The 20,897-nt window shown below is 45.3% G+C and overlaps 1 protein-coding gene across 1 annotated transcript; it reads left to right on the forward strand.

Annotated features, from left to right (window-relative positions):
• Positions 1 to 1,139: 1,139 nt before the first annotated feature.
• Positions 1,140 to 20,678, forward strand: laptm4a (lysosomal protein transmembrane 4 alpha). Its single transcript, XM_072562561.1, has 7 exons — positions 1,140 to 1,350; positions 6,473 to 6,593; positions 12,509 to 12,585; positions 12,693 to 12,815; positions 14,884 to 14,979; positions 18,388 to 18,486; positions 19,715 to 20,678. The coding sequence occupies exons 1-7, from the start codon at positions 1,246 to 1,248 to the stop codon at positions 19,787 to 19,789; spliced, it is 696 nt and encodes a 231-aa protein (XP_072418662.1). The 5' UTR covers positions 1,140 to 1,245; the 3' UTR covers positions 19,790 to 20,678.
• The last annotated feature ends 219 nt before the right edge of the window (positions 20,679 to 20,897 follow it).

Below are 20,897 nucleotides of genomic sequence, written 5' to 3' on the forward strand. Positions count from 1 at the left end.
TCCCACCATTTTTTTCTTTATTCTAGTGTTCCAGCATCTACAGTATGTTGCTTTTGAAATGGTAGTTCTCTACAAGTCATGAAAATAGTGTTTTTTTGTTTAAAAAAAAGTCTGGTGGCAGTGACATATTATGCAGAGCTGTATGAAATGATTCATTCTGGTAGGAAGAATACCCAGACAATGTAGTATATATCCTTTGTTTTAGAGAAGGTGCAGGAGCAGAGGAACCTCAGTGTGCCAGTGCAAAATCATTTAAGATGACAAACATGTCAAGTCTATATTTAAAGCACAGGATGCCAAATGCTTTATTTATCAGAGGGGTGTAAGACACAAAGAACAGGTGCTGTTACACCTGTAATAACAGTGGTTGAGCTTCAATTTGACTTGTGCTCAACTGGGCACTGCTTCAAAAGGGTCATGAAGGTGTGCGAGACAATGTGGAAGATTCCTGAGAATAGATCTGGGAGAAATACGTTGTGCAAGATTGGAGAAATTGAGTCTGTTTTCCTTTGAGAAAACTGAGGAGAGATTTGCTAGACGTGTTCAAAATCATGAGCAATCTGTGTAGACCATTTAGGGAGATACTGTTGCCGCTGGTGGTAAAATCAAGAAACACTGTATAGCTTTAGCGAGACCACAAAAGGAAACTGCTGAAAATGCTCAGCAGGTCTGGCAGCATCAACGAAAAGAAATCAAGAGTTAATGTTTCATGTCTGAGGAAGGGTCGGTAGCCCCGAAACTCTGATTTATCTTCACGTGCTACCAAACCTGCTGAGCTTTCCCAGCAATTTCTGTTTTTGTTTCTGATTAACAACATCTGCCATTCATTCGGTTTTTATACGGATTTTAAGGGCACTGGCGAAAGGCCTTAATACGTTTTCGCAGAGAATGCCCCGAGGATCTTTGGTGTGCTGCCTCAAATACAAGCTGAGAATTCCATAGCGATTTGGACCATCATCTCAAGAGATCAGGCAAGAGGATAGCACGGACAGCATGGGCAGAATGACCTCGGCCTGAGGTGCCGCTATTGTGACGTGTTCTCTCCCGTCCCACACGAGCCGCCTTCCTATTGGTTGGTTAGTGCGGCTGCCTGGTGACCGGACTGTGATTGGGGGAGGCTGGCTGTCCGTCAGGGTGAGGTGTACGGTGGGCGTGGTTTGGCAGCCAGGCGCTGTGCGTGAAGCCGGAGGTCGAGGACCCGGACTCTCTTCCCTCAGCCCGCGCGAGCTTCAACTGCCGACGGCCATGACTTTCAAATCGGCGGGTGGCGGCCGCCGCCTGTACAGCACCCGCTGCTGCGGGTTCTGTCACGTCCGCACCGGAACCATCATCCTCGGTACCTGGTACATGGTGAGTCGGGGCCCATCGAGATTATGGTGCGCGGCCGGAAGTGAGCGGAGCCGTCAACACAACCGCCGCCCGGGGCCTGAGCTCATACCGTCCCTCCCCGATACCATACCCCCCCCCCCGCCCTTTCCTCACCTACGGCCTCCCCCTCAAACCACACACACACCCACCACCTTCTGTTCCTCCTCCGGAAGAGCGGCCCGGCCCCCACTCTATCCCGGGAGAAGCCGCCTTCCTCCCTCTTTGCCCCTCTTCCTCCCCTACCCCCCTTTCACCGCCCCCCCCCCCCCACCATCTCTCCCTTCCCCCCCCCCCCCCCCACCGTCTCCCCCCTCCCTGTCTCTCCACATCCCCGTCTCTCCCCCCCCCCCCCCACCTCCCCGTCTCTTCCCCCCCCCCCCACCTCCCCGTCTCTTCCCCCCCCCCCACCTCCCCGTCTCTTCCCCCCCCCCCCACCTCCCCGTCTCTCCCCCCCCCCCCCACCTCCCCGTCTCTCCCCCCCCCCCCCCCCACCTCCCCGTCTCTCCCCCCCCCCCACCTCCCCGTCTCTCCCCCCCCCCACCTCCCCGTCTCTTCCCCCCCCCCCACCTCCCCGTCTCTTCCCCCCCCCCACCTCCCCGTCTCTTCCCCCCCCCCCCCCCACCTCCCCGTCTCTTCTCCCCCCCCCCCACCTCCCCGTCTCTTCTCCCCCCCCCCCACCTCCCCGTCTCTTCTCCCCCCCCCCCACCTCCCCGTCTCTTCTCCCCCCCCCCCACCTCCCCGTCTCTTCTCCCCCCCCCCCCACCTCCCCGTCTCTTCCCCCCCCCCCCCCACCTCCCCGTCTCTCCCCCCCCCCCCCCACCTCCCCGTCTCTCCCCCCCCCCCCCACCTCCCCGTCTCTCCCCCCCCCCCCACCTCCCCGTCTCTCCCCCCCCCCCCCACCTCCCCGTCTCTCCCCCCCCCCCCCACCTCCCCGTCTCTTTCCCCCCCCCCACCTCCCCGTCTCTTCTCCCCCCCCCACCTCCCCGTCTCTTCCCCCCCCCCCCACCTCCCCGTCTCTTCCCCCCCCCCACCTCCCCGTCTCTTCCCCCCCCCCACCTCCCCGTCTCTTCCCCCCCCCCCACCTCCCCGTCTCTTCCCCCCCCCCCACCTCCCCGTCTCTTCCCCCCCCCCCACCTCCCTGTCTCTTCTCCCCCCCCCCCCCCCGTCTCTTCTCCCCCCCCCCCACCTCCCCGTCTCTTCTCCCCCCCCCCCCCACCTCCCCGTCTCTTCTCCCCCCACCTCCCCGTCTCTTTCCCCCCCCCCACCTCCCCGTCTCTTTCCCCCCCCCCACCTCCCCGTCTCTTCCCCCCCCCCCCACCTCCCCGTCTCTTCCCCCTCCCACCTCCCCGTCTCTCTCCCTCCCCCCCACCCACCTCCCCATCTCTCCCCCCCCCACCTCCCCATCTCTCCCCCACCTCCCCGTCTCTCCCCCCCCACCACCTCCCCGTCTCTCCCCCACCTCCCCGTCTCTCCCCCACCTCCCCGTCTCTCCCCCACCTCCCCGTCTCTCCCCCCCACCTCCCCGTCTCTCCCCCCCACCTCCCCGTCTCTCCCCCCCACCTCCCCGTCTCTCCCCCCACCTCCCCGTCTCTCCCCCCCACCTCCCCGTCTCTCCCCCCCTCCCTCACCCTCCCCCGTCTCTCCCCCCCACCTCCCCGTCTCTCCCCCCCACCTCCCCGTCTCTCCCCCCCCCCACCTCCCCGTCTCTCCCCCCCACCTCCGTCCCCGTCTCTCCCCCCACCCTCCCGTCTCTCCCCCCACCTCCCCGTCTCTCCCCCCCACCTCCCCGTCTCTCCCCCCACCTCCCCGTCTCTCCCCCCCACCTCCCCGTCTCTCCCCCCCACCTCCCGTCTCTCCCCCCACCTCCCGTCTCTCCCCCCACCTCCCGTCTCTCCCCCCCACCTCCCCGTCTCTCCCCCCCCACCTCCCCGTCTCTCCCCCCCACCTCCCCGTCTCTCCCCTCCCCCCCTCCCCCGTCTCTCCCCCCCACCTCCCCGTCTCTCCCCCCCTCCCGTCCTCCCCCTCCCCGTCTCTCCCCCCACCTCCCCGTCTCTCCCCCCCACCTCCCCGTCTCTCCCCCCCGTCCCCGTCTCTCCCCCGTCCCGTCTCTCCCCCCGTCCCCCCGTCTCTCCCCCCGTCCCCCGTCTCTCCCCCGTCCCCCGTCTCTCCCCCCCGTCCCCCGTCTCTCCCCCCCGTCCCCCGTCTCTCCCCCGCCCCGTCTCCCCCCGTCCGTCTCCCCCCCCGTCCCCCCGTCTCTCCCCCCCGTCCCCCGTCTCTCCCCCCGTCCCCCCGTCTCTCCCCCCCGTCCCCCGTCTCTCCCCCCCGTCCCCCCGTCTCTCCCCCCGTCCCCCCGTCTCTCCCCCCCCGTCCCCCGTCTCTCCCCCCCGTCCCCCCTCTCCCCCCGTCCCCCGCTCTCCCCCCCGTCCCCCCCGTCTCTCCCCCCCGTCCCCCGTCTCTCCCCCCCCGTCCCTCCCCCCCGTCCCTCCCCCCCCGTCCCTCCCCCCCCCGTCCCTCCCCCCCGTCCTCCCCCCCGTCCCTCCCCCCCCGTCCCTCCCCCCCGTCCTCGTCCCCCCCCCGTCTCGTCCCCCCCCCGTCTCGTCCCCCCCCGTCTCGTCCCCCCCGTCTCGTCCCCCCCCGTCTCGTCCCCCCCCGTCTCGTCCCCCCCCGTCTCGTCCCCCCCCCGTCTCGTCCCCCCCCGTCTCGTCCCCCCCCGTCTCGTCCCCCCCGTCTCGCCCCCCCCGTCTCGTCCCCCCCCGTCTCGTCCCCCCCCCGTCTCGTCCCCCCCCGTCTCGTCCCCCCCCGTCTCGTCCCCCCCCCGTCTCGTCCCCCCCCGTCTCGTCCCCCCCCGTCTCGTCCCCCCCCGTCTCGTCCCCCCCCGTCTCGTCCCCCCCCGTCTCGTCCCCCCCCCGTCTCGTCCCCCCCCGTCTCGTCCCCCCCCGTCTCGTCCCCCCGTCTCGTCCCCCGTCCCTCCCCCCCCGTCCCCCCGTCTCTCCCCCCCCCCCTCCCCGTCTCTCTTCCCCCCCCCCCCCCCCCCCCCCCCGCCCCCGCCCCCCGTCTTTCTCCCCCCCCCCCCCCCGTCTCCCCCGAAAGCTAGTGTGCTTCCAATTAAACCTATTGGACTATAACCTGGTGTTGTGTGATTTTTAACTTTGAAGTATTGTAAGTGTCTTAGCCTTTTTCACAAGGCTAGCACTCAACTAACTGGGCTTTGAGAGCTGCGAGTTGAATTTAGTTTGGTAACCAACCAAAAAATGCCAGACTAAATGCAGAGTTGATATCCTCTAATGAGCAAGACCCAGTTTCTTGAGTCACATTTGACCGTGTCCTGGAAAACCTGTCCTGCTTATTGCCCTCGTATTTCCATTGACCGTAACATAACACTTTTTGGATTAGTGGTGCTGGAAGAGCACAGCAGTTCAGGCAACATCCGAGGAGCTCCTCGGATGCTGCCTGAACTGCTGTGCTCTTCCCACACCACTAATCCAAAATCTGGTTTCCTGCATCTGCAGTCATTGTTTTTACCTAGTAGCATAACTCTTTCCTAACTTTAAAGCTACAACTATTTCACATCTTATCATTTTTTACTTGACTTTTCTAATTGGATTATAATCTGAAATGTTTACTATCTGCTCAACAGAAACCTATTGTTATCCTGTATGTTCCTAACTTTAGTTTTCCATTTTCTGATCTACTGGTTGAACAGGGCAGTTCTTTACAACACAGCAGAACTACGTTTCAAAAGTATATCACCGGCTATATACATGCTGCATGTTTCAAGTTTTTAATATACACAAACTTTGTCCAAAACACTACCATCTCTGGTTAATCTCTGGTCATCTAAACCCATTACATTGTTTTTAAACAACTACTTAGATCTTTCTCCTTTTTGATCATGTCTGCAGCCACCTGTACAGCTACATTCTACTGTACTGTTTGCTCTTTCTACACTGGCCAAATCTTTATTTACTTTATGGCCCTGTTAATTGGATTCTCTTAACTAGTTACCTTGCTGCAGTCCCTCTATTTAAGCCTCAAAAATGGCCTTTTATCAACTTTGGTCACCTCCCCTTACCCTTCCTTGATATGTTTTGGATTACTTGAATAATATTTAAAAGTTATTGATACTGGAGCATCAAATAGCTTGAGTTTGCATCCTATCATGGTGTAAAATTGAATTAATTTAGTCCTTTGTGTCATTTGTGGGCTCACCCAAGAACAAGTGACCATAAAAGTCCTGAAAATGTGTTGCTAGAAAAGCGCAGCAGGTCAGGCAGCATCCAAGGAACAGGAGAATCGACATTTCGGGCATAAGCCCTTCTTCAACGTCAATTCTCCTGCTCCTTGGATGCTGCCTGACCTGCTGCGCTTTTCCAGCAACACATTTTCAGCTCTGATCTCCAGCATCCCTTCTCCACCATAAAAGTCCTGTCAATATTCAAAGTAATTTGCATTGATGAATTTCCATATTTCACCATCCTTGGAATTAAATTAACCGTAAGTTGAACTGGACCAGCCATATTAACACTATTCTTTCAAGAACACGTCAGAGGCTAGGATTTGTACGCTGTGTAACTTCTCTTCTGTTTTCCCCAAAAATCTGTCCTCCACAAGGCACAAGTCAGAATGTGATGGAATGCTGTCCATTTGCCTGGAAGATGCAGCTCCAATAAAATTCAAGCAGCCTGGCACCATCCAAGTAAAGCATCTTGCTGTCACCTCCAGCATCTTAAACATTCCCTTCTTCACCACCAACACACAGTGCAGTGGACACACTCTAATAACTCTCCAGACTCCTTCAGCAGCACCTTCCAAGCCCATGACCTGGAATTCTTGTACAGCATTGGGGATGTATGCACCGTGCTTGGACCGTGGTTCAAGAAAATCGTTCATCACCATCACCTCAAGGACAATTAGAGAAGGACAATAAATGCTGGCCTAATGACCCAAACCCAAATCCCATGAATGAATATAAAAGTGGAGACTGCATAATGTAAATAGTCCATTACCCTGCCTTTTGGTTCTTTTTATAATGGGTGCATATCATTGAAGACAAAGCATAAAATCAATGAAGTGATGTTTTATTGCTGCATCTGTTTTTGAACAGGTGGTGAATTTACTAATGGGTATATTGCTTACTGTGGCAATAACTCACCCAGAAACAGTCCCTCCACTGGACCTACAGTATGAAGTCATTGGAAACTACTATTCCTCAGATAAACTAACAGGTATGCAAAGATATTTAATATGCTTAGATTTGATTCACTACATGAACAGCTTGTTATTTATATTTCACCCACTACAGTAACTTCTGTTAAAAAATGTTGGAAACAAACCTAAATACACCATTCCTTCTGTAGCTATACAGACACTATGGTGAACCTTTTGCAAGATAAGTACCATAAGTTGAAGAATGGGAAATAATTCATTGTGCCACTTGATACAGGAGTCTACTTTTTGCCTTCCATGTAAGGACTGCCAATGAACAATGACTCAGTATCCTTTCTCTTTAAGGCCAGTGTGTTGTAAATTTCCCTTATGAGTAAGAAATCTCTTTGCTATCCCTTCTGAACAGGCTTGCTCTAACTTCAAGGTTATGCCTTTTTTAAATTTTGGTTTCCCCAACTAGTGCTTTATCAATTCTCTGAACTTTTATATTAAATTCCTCAAATTACATGTTGATGTATTAAACTGTAGGGGATGGAGGAGAAAGTGAGGACTGCAGATACTGGAGAGTCAGTCAGAAAGTGTAGTGCTGGAAAAGCACAGGTCAGGCAGCATCTGAGGAGCAGGAGAGTTGATGTATCAGGCATAAGCCCTTCATCAAGAATTAGACAATAGCCTATGAAAATGCAAAAGTAAATTATTTAAACCATGGTATGATTAAAATAAATCTGCATGGCCAGTATACCCTTTGAGACAGGACTGTAACTCAATAGTTTATTATTGTTTTAGTTGAATAGAAACTTGGACAGAATGTGTCTGGAGAATAGCTCCTCTATTTCATCATTTTTTTAAGATAAAGCCTGAAATGTAATTATCCTCCACACTCATTTGTAAGATGGTAAGGCCTGGGTAATCTTGTTGAACAAAGTGACCTTGGAGTGCAGGTTCATAGTTCCTTGAAAGTGGAGTTGTAGATAAGGTAGAGAAGAAAGTGTTTACTATGCTTGCCTTTACTGGTCAATGCTTTGAGTATAGGAGTTGGGAGGTCGTATTAAAGCTGTACAGGACATTTGATTAGGCCACTTTTGGAATGCAGTGTTCAGTTCTAGTTTCCCTGCTATAGAAAGGATGTTGTGAAATTTGAAAGGGTGCAAAAGGATTTACAAGGATGTTGCCTTGGTTGAGACTGAGCTACAGAGCAAGGCTGAGTAGGCTGGTGCTATTTTCCCTGGAGCTTTGGGGGTTAAGGGGTGACCTTTAGAGGTTTATAAAATCATGAGGCATGGATAGGGTAAATAGACAAGATCTTTTCTCGGGGGGTGGGGGAGTCCAAAACTTAGAGGACATAGGTTTACGGTGAGAGGAGAAAGATTTAAAAAGGACGTGAGGGACAAATTTTTCGCTAAGAGGGTAATGCATGTATGGGATGAGCTGCCACAGGAAATGATGGAGGTGGGTACAATTTTAACATTTAAAAGACATCTGGATAGGTATATGAATAAGAAGGGTTTCAAGGGATATGGCCCAAATGCTGGCAAATGGGACAAGATTATTTTAGGATGTTGGGTTGGCATGGACCGAAGGGTCTGTTTCCGTGCTGTACATCTCTGACTGTGACTTGATGCAATCCTCATCTTTCTGAATTTCTGGATATCTCCAAAGCATTTTGCTACCACTGCAATTTAGGAAACAGATAATTTAAGTATATCAAGGTCTCATTCACAATATGCCAGTAGGTTAAAGGGTAAATATTGAATGGGACATCAGGTGGAGGTTGTGAAAGTGCACAAATTAAATGTAGTTTAAAATACAGTCACTGGAAGACACATCTGTGCCTTGACTTTTATGAGGGTATCTTCAACAATGAAACATGCACCAGTATTGCACTTATGTCCAAATTTTGTGCTCCAGCTCTAGACTGGGATTTGAACCCTCAACTATTGACTTTAACCTGTTTCATAAATAATGGTTTGAAAATTCAAACACAGGAGCAGAAGTAGGCATTCACTCCTGAAGCCTGATAAAATGTAGGTCATCAACTACCTCAACACCATACAGTATTCCCAAATCATTTGCTGTAATTAATAACGACAACAACTCAATTTCGTGAATCTTTATGGCAAGTAATTTTGTTCTGCAAGAGAACCAAAACTGTACACAACAGTCAAGGTACGGTGTCCTCAGTGTTCCATTGAATTAAAATCTTTCCTCTGTTCTGAAATCCTCTTGGCACACCATTTCCTTTCCAAATTATTTGCTATATCTGCACTTGCTGCTGAAGAGGGCTGTATGCTTTACAAGAGTAATATTACACATGTTCCAGAGACCAGTGTGTGCAACTGCTGTTTTCCTCCTGTGTAGTAAGTTTCTGTCATGTGGATGGGGCATTTGTAGACTCTTCTGTTGCTTTCAAATGACATAGGCTTTCTCTTTGCCTGTGCACCAATACAATTCACAAACACTTATAGCAGCTGGTAGCTTTGTGTTTGATCAGTGTTATACTTCCTAATCTTTAGAAAAGATTCTGCCATAAAGATTTACCATGTGAATGTTTTCAGTGATGGAGTATTGTTTTGTAGAATTTGTTTGTCTTTATACCTTACTAGAAAATGTTAAAATTTATCAGTGTACTATTGATATCATACTGCATTAAGTTATTTATCTGATATTTTAGTTTGGTTCAGGTGCCAATTAAAAACCTTGATAGAAAAGTAACAAAAATGTTACCCGAACTGTGTATACATATGAAGCAACAGAAATCTCTCAACTGCAACTCTTTCAATTGCAGATTTGTTTTCTATAGCATGATGGCTGTGCATTACTATGAAAAAGTAGGTGCTTAAAACAAAGATTCAGTTAACATGTAAATGGTTCTAGGTTGTTTTGCGTGCAATGTTCTCCAATCTCTTCATTTAAGATGCACTTCACACCTAAGTTCCTCCTGCCAATGTGAATAATGGCCCAATTATCTGCATTGCAGTTCATCTGCCATTTTCTTGCCCACTCACAGCCTGTTTGAAAGCTTGGAAATTTTATATTTCACCTCACATCCAAATCATTGACACAGATTGTGAACAACTGAGGTCCAAGCACTGTCCCTTGCAATACATAGAACATAGAAGAATACAGCGCAGTACAGGCCCTTCGGCCCTCGATGTTGCGCCGATCAAAGCCCACCTAACCTACACTAACCCACTATCCTCCATATACCTATCCAATGCCCGCTTAAATACCCATAAAGAGGGAGAGTCCACTACTGCTACTGGCAGGGCATTCCATGAACTTACGACTCGCTGAGTGAAGAACCTACCCCTAACATCAGTCCTATATCTACCCCCCCTTAATTTAAAGCTATGCCCCCTTGTAATAGCTGACTCCATACGTGGAAAAAGGTTCTCACTGTCAACCCTATCTAACCCCCTAATCATCTTGTACACCTCTATCAAGTCACCCCTAAACCTTCTTTTCTCCAATGAAAACAACCCCAAGTGCCTCAGCCTTTCCTCATAGGATCTTACTACCATACCAGACAACATCCTGGTAAACTTCCTCTGCACCCGTTCCAGTGCCTCCACATCCTTCCTATAGTATGGCGACCAAAACTGCGCACAATATTCCAGATGTGGCCGCACCAGAGTCTTATACAACTGCAGCATGACCTCAGGACTCCGGAACTCAATTCCTCTACCAATAAAAGCCAGTACGCCATATGCCTTCTTCACTGCACTATTTACCTGGGTGGCAACTTTCAGAGATCTGTGTACATGGACACCAAGATCCCTCTGCTCTTCCACACTACCAAGTAGTCTACCATTAGCCCAGTAATCCATCTTTTTATTACTCTTACCAAAGTGAATCACCTCACACTTAGCTACATTGAACTCCATTTGCCACCTTTCTGCCCAGTTCTGCAGCTTCTCTATATCCCGCTGTAACCTGCCATATCCTTCCTCACTGTCTACAACTCCTCCGACTTTCGTATCATCCGCAAACTTGCTCACCCAACCTTTTCCCTAATCCTACCAACTAAGGACCTTTCATGTCCCCTCCTTGCTGCTCTTAGCTCTCTCTTCAGGTCCTTCCGGGCTACCTTATAACTCTCAATCGCCCCTATTGAACCTTCACGCCTCATTTTTACAAAGGCCGCCCTCTTCCATTTAACAAGGGATTCCAACTCCTTATTAAACCACGGCTCCCTCACACGACCCTTTCCTCCCTGCCTGATAGGTACGTACTTATCAAGGACATTCAATAGTTGCTCCTTGAACAAGTTCCACATATCAATTATGCTCTTGCCTTGGAATCTACTTTTCCAATCCACACATCCTAAGTCATGCCTCAACGCATCATAATTTCCCTGCCCCCAGCTATAACTCTTGCCCTGTAGTACACACTTATCCCTCTCCATCACTAGAGTAAAAATCACCGAATTGTGGTCACTGTCCCCAAAGTGCTCACCTACCTCTAGTTCTAATACCTGGCCTGGTTCGTTACCCAGAACCAAATCCAGTATGGCCTCACCTCTTGTTGGCTTATCTACATATTGTGTCAGGAAACTCTCCTGCACACATTGCACAAACACTGACCCATCTAACGAACTTGAGCTATAGCTTTCCCAATCAATATCAGGAAAGTTAAAGTCTCCCATAACAATCACCCTATTACTGTCACTCTTCTCCTGAATCATCTTCGCAATCCTTTCTTCAACAATTCTAGGACTATTAGGAGGCCTGTAAAAGACTCCTAACAGGGTGACCTCACCTCTCCTATTCCTAACCTCACTGATTAAAGCCATCCAACCTGAGAATAGATGCAGAGAGGCATGAGTAGGCCATTCAGCCATTTGAGCCTACTCTGCCATTCAGTTATAATCATGGTTGATCATTGAGCTCCCTGCATCCTTCTCCATAGATGCTGCCTAACCTACTGAGTAGATTCAGCATTTTCAGTTTTTCATATTTTCTAAACCTGACTCTGCAGCAATCTGCTATTTTGGCTGCATGTAGCGTGTTCCAGTGTGGCAAAAAAGCCTTTGTATATGTGCACATCCGTGCTATTTGATCCGTCCACATAGTGCATTTATACAGTTGATTTGATGTACAGAAGTACCTCTGCATTTAATTGCAGAATAGGAAAAAGTAAATTTCACAGCAGTAAAAACGGTGGTTTAGTCCTCTAACTAATTAATAATTATATTGGCACAGTTGTTTCAGTGCATTTAGACAGACTTTGGTATTTGCAACACAATGTGCATGGATGGAGTGCAGCCTTTATTTTCTCATGTATCTCTAATTGGGATCAAATCCAACCCATGTGGGGACCTAGCTAGTCCAATTGGACACTGTTCATCTTAAAAGGTGCATATTAGATAGTGTTTGGGGTATTCGAGAATGGAAAAGAGTAGTAATGTAGCAGATGTATTTCTCGACCCAGTCAATATTAGGGGAGATTTAAAGTTGCTTGTGTTGTGGACCTAAAAGTACTATTCATTTTACATTTTTGTTCATTCCTTCCCTTGTTGGAAGATGGTCGGGAGAAAGAAAGTTCACAATGTTTCTGTAGCTTATGTAGTTCTATAATAACGTATAAATGTTAGTAATAAATTCCCACATATCTTTAGATGCTGTTCTTAGGGAAATGAGCAATAACAGTTTCTCTTTCACAAAAGGGAAGATGTTTTTTTTTGCTTATTTAGTTATAGATTAGTTTTGGTCACGTTCATGAAGAAATCCACAACCTTTTTGAAAGAAAATATAGAATACTGAGAAGGTGCATCTGTGTTATTTATTCAGGAGACATTAAAAATGGAGGAAATAGAGGAAAAGCTTTTACAATCCAATTAAAATCTCTAAATATAAACGTCTGATGCTTGAATGATAAATTCATTATCAGAATATTTGTTACAGATCAGATTTTTGTAACCATTGACTAAATTTCTTAGTATCTAATATTTCATTTTTCTTTCCTATCTGTACAGAGAATGCATGTGTTGGCTTTACCATCTCACTTTTGATGTTTACTATCAGTGCCATGTTGGTGTACGGTGCTGTCACTGTAAGTATTTTCATTTTGAATATCTTGCCTGAAATGTCCACTTGTTCTTGGATTATAATTGTGAATTTGTAAATTTTCTAACCATTAATTTTTCTTTTCCCTTTCAGCATCGTGGAGGATGGCTGATTCCATTCTTCTGTTACCTGTTGTTTAATTTTGCTCTTTCTTGCCTTGTTGCAATCAGCTCTCTCACCTATGTGCCAAGAATCAAGGACTATCTGGACCAACTGGTAAATCCTTGTTAGAAGTGCATTCTTGCAGCAGCTGGGAAATACAGGAGTTGTATATTTTCTGTTGCCATTGAGAGGGTAGAGCATGCAATTTCAACATCAGGTTAAAGGCTTCTCTAAAACTTAGATGTTGCAGACAGCCACCAGAGTTTTGGATTTGCAGTTTGGCCCTGAACGACCAGTAGTCTCTGCTGTTGCAAAATGAATAATTAGATGTTGATCCAGTTTGCACCTGCCGCAGAGAAAATGTTGACTGTTATTGACCATGTGAAATGTAGTTTGTAAAACTCTGAGGAGTTAAAACCAGGCTAGAGGGTTAACCAGCTGAAACTATGTTTGAATCCAGAAGAAGTGAATGTCATCATTTTAAAAAAAAACGGAGTCACTTTACGAAATTTTTTTTTGTCAAAGATAGCAGAATGGAGCAAATTCTGTTTGGTTGTTTAAATCGTAAGTTGCTACAAAGAGTGCATTTCATCGTGTTACGACATTAGTCATTGATATAGTAAAAATTATTTTAAAACGTGAAGTCTTTGTTAATAACTGGAAGTTTGAATTTTTCTTTAAAGTGTTACTGGTCTCTTCAGCGGTCATAATATGTCGTTTGGTCCAAAAAGTCTTTCCCAATGTTAATGCTTCATTCAAGTTTCCTGTAAATCTGCAATTGTAACCACTTATCCCTTTTCTCTTCAATGCTGATCTAGCTTTCCTGTAACTCGTTCATACTATTCTCTTCAGTCACTCCTCGGAATCGAATGTTTTGTCTACTTGTTGCTTATTATTCAGATGGAGAGTGGCTGCAAGAAAGTGCAGCATAGTGGGATCTGGGTTAGCATGTTGATGCAGCAATAATTAAGAAGACAAGTGCAATTTCGGCCTTTATTCCGAGGGAGGTGAAATTTAAAAATGGGTAAGTCTTGTTGCTGAGGCTGCATTTGGAATAATGAGTCTTGGTCCCCCTTCTTGGGAAAAAAAATAGACATTTGGTCTTTGAAGGCTGTTGAGATGATGGGCGATCTTATTGAAATGTAAAAGTTGCTGAGAGGCTTGTCAGTGTGGATGTTAAGATATATCTGCTAGGAGGGGAATGTCAACCAAGGGGGCATAGCTATAAAATAAGGGAAATTCATTTAAAACTGTGAAGTAATTTCTGCCAAATGCTGGTGAATGTCACCTACTCCAGATAGTAGTGGAAGCTAGATCATTGGAAGTATTTAAAGAGAAGGCCAGTAGACTTTTGAAATGCCAGAGAGTTTATATGAAAGAAGTTGAGCCTTTGGGCAGATCAGCTGTGATCTTGTTGAATGGTGGGGCAGGGCTAAGTTGCTGGATGGACCTACACCTATATATATTCTTTGGTTGAGGTTTCTTTTTGATTTGCCTATTGCTGGCATTTAGTTACACTCTCTTCCATTGTGCTTTTATCAACATTTGCATAATTTTACAAATTGCTCTTAGGTCCCATCATAGCCTTTTTCAAAGGAGAAGAGCCAGTGTGTTGGTCGTTTCCTGATATGTATGCCCACACATTTCTGCTACTATCCTTGAAAATCCTCTTCTACACATTGTCCAGTGTGACTAACCCTTTTTGAAATATGTTCAGAACTGCTCACAAGTATGCAAATCCACTGTAGTCCATCCAAGATTTATACAGGTTTAGAATAACTAGTTTTCAATTTTATCCAACTAGGTAAACTCTAATGCTTAGTTTTCTTTTATATGGTTTTACTAATCTGCATTTAGTGACTGACATATTTGTATACCAATTCCATTTTTGTTCCATTACCCCACCAATACTTGTATCTTCTAATTAATGTGATCTCCCCGTTCTTCTTACTGACATGCTACCTCTCATAATTAAACTTCATTTCCCATTTCCCATGTTTGTCCATTAACATAATATAACTGAAATATCGTCAGTTTATTAATCCCATATGTTTGAAATTAGTAGTTTATCCAATGTTCAGGTATTGGTGATGTAACACAGTATTGTGTTTTAAATAAAGTACTGAAAGTATAAACAGCTGGGTTTAATATTTCAAATGTGTAAAACATTTTGATTTTACAGCCTGACTTTCCTTACAAAGATGATCTCCTTGCTTTGGACTCCAGCTGCCTTTTGCTGATAGTTCTGCTTTCTTTTGCCATTATTATAACTGTGAAGGTAAGACTATAGAAGCAATGTGTTCAGTTTTTTTTAATTGGATATGTAATGGTAGTTGTTGTGTTTTAAATGTTTTATATCTATATATGGTGGCTCAGTGGTTAGCACTACTGCCTCACAGCACCAGGGACCCAGGTTCAATTCCAGCCTCAGGTGACTGTCTGTGTGGAATTTGCACGTTCTCCCTGTGTCTGCGTGGCTTTCCTCCAACAGTCCAAAGACGTGCAGGTTAGGTGAATTGGCCATGCTAAACTGCCCATAGTGTTAGGTGCATTAGAGGGAAATGGGTCTGGGTGGGTTACTCTTTGGAGGGTCTGTTGGTCTTGTTGGGCCAAAGGACTGTGGGGAATCTTAAAATGTGCAAACATACCTATGGAAGTAAACTTTAGTAATTCATGGGAGATGGGCATTACTGGCAAGGCCAGAATTTGTTGCTAAATGTACTTGAAACTGAGTGGCTTAAAAGGGGTTTTAAAGGGCACTTCTGGGTTTGATGCTCATGTAGACCAGGACATAAGAATAGCCAGTTTCCTTCCTTAATACATCAGTAAACCAGCTAACAATCAATGATGGTTTGTCGCAGTCACTAAGGCAGTGACTACCTTTATTTCAAATTTATTACCAGACTTAAACTTTCCCAGCTCTTATGGTAGGGTTTGAACACCTCACTGGGTGAGTAGACCAGTGACATTAGCACTATGTTACCATCTCGTCTATAAAAACACACTTTTTAATTTCCAAGACAGTTCATCATTTTATGGACTGTTTGTGACTTTACTGAATAATTGAATATTCGCTTTAACATTGTGACTCTTGGTACAATAGTACAACATCTTTCTCCCAAATGAGCTTTACTAAATTAGACCAAACTTGGTTCCACCCTTGTCACTACTTAAAATATTTTGTCTGTCTACGTTATGACACCATTTTCTTCCTTGTGTGGTTAATACCTTTCCTTCATTCACATTGCATAGCTTTTCTGTCCAGTCTACTATCTTTAATTAGATTTGTCTGTGATTTCCCACGTACCTCATTGTAAGGAAAAGGCAGCAGCTAATCTGTGTGAACTGTTTAAAAAATACCCATTGACTTGGATATACAACATTTTTTTTGAATGAAGTTAAAAATCGCACAACAGCAGGTTATAGTCCAGCAGGTTTATTTGGAAGCACTAGGTTTTGAAGTGCTGCTGCTTCATCAGATGCTGAGGAGCAGAATTGTACAGCCAACAGGTTTTTTTGGAATCCATAGCTTTCAAAGCTCTGCTTCTTCATCAGATAGTGTGGAGCAGAATCATATGACACAGACTTTATAGCAACAGGATTGCAGTATCATAGAATGTAGTATTAAACAAATTTAGCAAAACAAAAGATGACAGAATTAAGCTAAATTTGTTTAATATAACATTTTATGACACTGCAATCCTGTTGCTATAAAGTTCGTGTCGTATGATTCTACTCCACACTATCTGATGAAGCAGAGCTTTGAAAGCTATTGATTTCAAATAAGCCTGTTGGACTATAACCTGGTGTTGTGAGATTTTTAACCTTGTCCACTCCAGTCCAACTCTGGCACCTCCAAATCATGGCTTTTTTGAATGCTTCTGTTTGGGGGAGGGAAAAAAAATCCGTTAATGTGCCAGGCTTCTGGTACATCTTTTTCTCACACTTTGTCTTAGATCTTTCTCTCTTCTCCTTTCTATTTTTATCTTTAGCCAGTGGATCCTGAGTGAGAGTGTTTTGTGTTCTCTAATTCTCAGTGTGATAGCTGAATTTCATACCTCAACATATTAACTTTTTTTTTCCCAAGAGATATGACAAAAGTAATTTTTCATAGATGCATGGAATGGGGAAATTATCGTTACAGAAAAAACGAAAGCAACCCTAACACACAGTTGCTTATCTCTGTCTCTAATCAGTGTGAGAAGGATAGTCGCAGCAGAGAGACTGTTAATTTTCTAAGACTGTGCTATCAAGGGCTGTTGATTTCCAGAGTACACATTTGCACTGAATTGGAACTTGAGGTGTGCCTTTTTTAGCTTCTGTGCTCTGGTCCAATCAGCTGCTAGTATTTTCTAAATGACCATGTTCAACGATGTTATTACACACCCCTGTGTAGGTGGGACTGAGCCTGAGCCTCTGGGCTCCAAGGTAGGAACATTACTACTGTGCCACAAGAGTCCTCCTTAAACTTGGACTGTTTTGCCTTGTGCGTAGCCTGGTTTTTAAACTAATGTATTTGGAGCTGTTCTTTGCAAATATGACTGATAGCTTCGAAAATGTGACACAAGAACAAGCTGGTTAGCAAGGATGATGGGTGATTCATTCTTAAGTACTACTTTTCTTGTAGACAGAGCTAGCACAGTTAGACCTGGGGGCTCTAGTGGCTGTAAGCCATATGATTAGATTGGATTCCCTACAGCGTGGAAACAGGCCATTTGGCCCAACAAGTCCACTCTGACCCTACAAAGAGTAACTCACCCAGACCCACTTCCCACTGACTAATACACCTAACACTGGGCAGTTTAGCATGGACAATTCACCTGACCTGCACATCTTTGGACTGTGGCAGGAAACCAGAGCATTCAGCGGAAACCCTTGCAGGCACTGGGAGAATGTGCAAATTCCACACACTCTCCCGAGGCTGGGATTGAACCTAGGTCCTTGGAGCTGTGCGGCAGCAGTGCCAACCACTCAGCCACCATGCCATCCAGTAGTGAGTTGAGATTTGGATCGGCCCTGAGATATACTTTTTGGAGGGGCGTTCAGAACTTTTCCTTCAGTGCTTCAAGCTGGTGATCTGCTCTTTGACACGCAGCTGAGGATGGGGCTAGGCTGAGGTGTCGTGTCTGGGGGAGGGGATCATTGATTTAACCAGAAGCAGCACTTTTCTGGCTTGATTTTGACACTAATGGACAAACTCTCATGTCATAGTGATAAGTTATTACTTTAGTTTGGGACAGCTTTGTCGTGATCAGGTTACTTTTGAGAGACAGGAGATCTTTTGAGGAATTTGATGCTCTAATGCAGAGATTTAGTGAAGGATTTCAATATGAGCAATTTTATCATATGTAAATCTAGGGAAATATGGCTGGGCTAACCCACCTCTGATCATACATAAGACTTCACTCAATTCAACACAATGGCCTTGCATTAATGCCTTAATATGATGTAACTAATGTTTAATTTGTTTTAGTTTGATCCCTTCTTGCCTGACCTACCACAGTACAGCAATTTCATTAAAATTCTATGGTCTTTATAGAAGAAAACAAAAGTCAACTTAACTGAATTCATTTGGTGTCCAGATTATTGTAGCTTAGAAATGTTTTAGTACATGTACTTTGGTTTTAATTTAATATAATAAAATTAATCATCAAGTACGTATTGCTTTTGCTGTTCTGTTCTGTAGGCTTACTTCATTAATTGTGTTTGGAACTGCTACAAGTACATCAACAATAAGAACACACCTGAGATAGCTGTGTACCCAGCATTTGAGACACCCATGCAGGTAAACAAAAATATTCATAATTTTGCCATGCATTTAATGTGAACGGGAGAAGAGTGTAAATTCATTTAGTTTCTCCTTTTCCAATCATACTTTATTCTCCACCATCTTGATTTACCTTCTTGCTAATGGGTGGTGCCCATGAAGTTGTGTGGAGGAGATGCACGTCAAGGTGGGGATGAGTTTAGGCAGTAGATGACAGACAGACAGTTGCATGGGTGCAGGAAGGGAGGGATGTTACATCATGATAGAGAAGAATGTCAAGTTAGCAGGGGAAGGTAGTAAAGTTGGGTTGAGAGAGGAAACTTTCGTTGTTGGGGAGGGATGTGGGCAAAGTGTCAGGGTTGGAAGGGACATTGAAGTGTGTTGAGGTGGAAGGGCCACATTGTGTGCATGTTAGTGGCTGTAAGGGAGACATGTCAGAATGGAACTGCAGGGAGCATCTTAGCAGTTCAAGGTGTAAGAGAAGGAGAGAGGAGAAGCATTACAGCTGGATCAAGCTGTTGGAGAAGTAACGGTTGTCGAGGGTGAGGGAGTTTTGGAACACTATTTGGTGGGTTTGTCACGGAGGAGGGACATCAGGGGAAAAGTATGGATCATGGAGCCATGTGGTGGCTGGGAGAGAGAGGTGGCATTAGTACCTGTTGGGTCAGAGTTGATAGTTTTTAATAGATGTCTGATTCAAGCAGTGCTGGCTTTTGATTGCCTACTTGCTTTATATCCAACTCAAATAAGAATGACATTAGTTCCAAACAATGAACAGAAGTGGCTTTGAAAGGCTGTTTCTTGTCAACCGAAATCCTAAGACTTGCAACAGAAATAGTACACTCAGCTAAATCAAAACATTGATTCACAGCTCCAGAGGTAACACACTTGAGCAAGTAAAATTCTTTATAATATCAAGTTATACTTACAATCTCCTTCCTGTCTCAATTTGTTGTCATTGCTATGTTTACCAAAGCAATGACATGTCAAATGTTACATTTTTAAAATTACACTATATGCAAAACAAATAAAAGTTTATTGCAGTGTTTTAATTGGTACTGGTGAGCAGAGAGTATCGTACATCTTTTGATGCTTTGCTGGAAGTTTGCCATCTAGCCAATTAACTGGATTAAAACTTGTGAACATTTGCTGGTTTGCATGATGTGTTGTCTAAATTGCATGTATTTCAGATCAATATTATTTGACACAGTTACAGTATTTATTCAATTTGTTTTTGTAATTTTAGTATGTGCTGCCAACTTACGAAATGGCGGTGAAGATGCCAGAGAAGGAGCCACCACCTCCCTACATGCCTGCTTGAACTCAATGTAAATCCATAACAAATCAGCAGTTTTCTCAACAAATTGAAGCCTGATTACCTTGCATTTAAGCTTTGAGACTTTGTAAGAGATATTCTGTACTTGTGTAAACTTTTAAGTATCTAAAAAAATTATATTTTGTATCTAAACATGATTGAAACTAAAAGCTTTGAATATGCATTTTTTAAACTTTCTCTAATTACTTAACTGGGTATTTATAATCTTTCTGCACCACATTGAGATTATTTTATTTGAATTGTCATTTAAAATTATCTGGGTGCATTTGTGTTTTCTTTTTTATCCTCATCGCATCAAATGGAGAGTAGAATGGTTCTTGGGATAAACACAGGATAGAACCAGTCAATTATTTCAAACTTAACAATTTGAATTACATAAGCATTTGAACCACTTATTGGTGCAGAACTTGGAAGTTGAATTAAACAGTGTGTGATTTCTGCCACTAGAGGTTCCAGGTGATCTGTCACTGAATGTTAATGTAACCTCCTGGGGCAGAAATCATGGGCAACACCATTTTTCTCTGGTGCATCCAACTCTGCACATTTTATTTTCTGGAAGGCATAGCATTCAAACTCTTGGAATTTTCAAATCAGACTGGTGAATTATGTGTCCATTGACAATAAGGAAATGTACTGTTGGATATATGGGTTGCATGTATTTGCACTTTTCTTGTGCTGTCAATTTGGTTTCAAGTTCCTTTCAGTATAAAATAGTATTTTTTTTAGGTAAGGGAGAGGAAATTGAAATGCTTAAACAAAGCGCTGTTTTCTGTACTGTATAATTGATACAAGTGTGAACAATCATTTTGAGGATTGTAAGATTGCTTTATATGTCACTTTAAAAGATTCATTAAATATTTCCATTTATAATGCAGTTAGGTTTCTCTTTAAATAATTCTGCTTGATTAAAAGAACTGGCATTGCCTTTGCATTAACCTGTGTGTCAATAGTGGCATAAACGTTTCTGCACTGTTTGAATTTGGGTAAAAGGCCATATGGCTCATTGAGTCTGTACTAACATAACTACCACTAAACATGCACTAATCCCAATTTCCTGCACTTGTCCCATATCCTTGAATGTTATGATATTTGA

The sequence above is a fragment of the Chiloscyllium punctatum genome, chromosome 3, assembly GCF_047496795.1.
Source record: "Chiloscyllium punctatum isolate Juve2018m chromosome 3, sChiPun1.3, whole genome shotgun sequence".
Taxonomy (NCBI): Eukaryota; Metazoa; Chordata; class Chondrichthyes; order Orectolobiformes; family Hemiscylliidae; genus Chiloscyllium; species Chiloscyllium punctatum.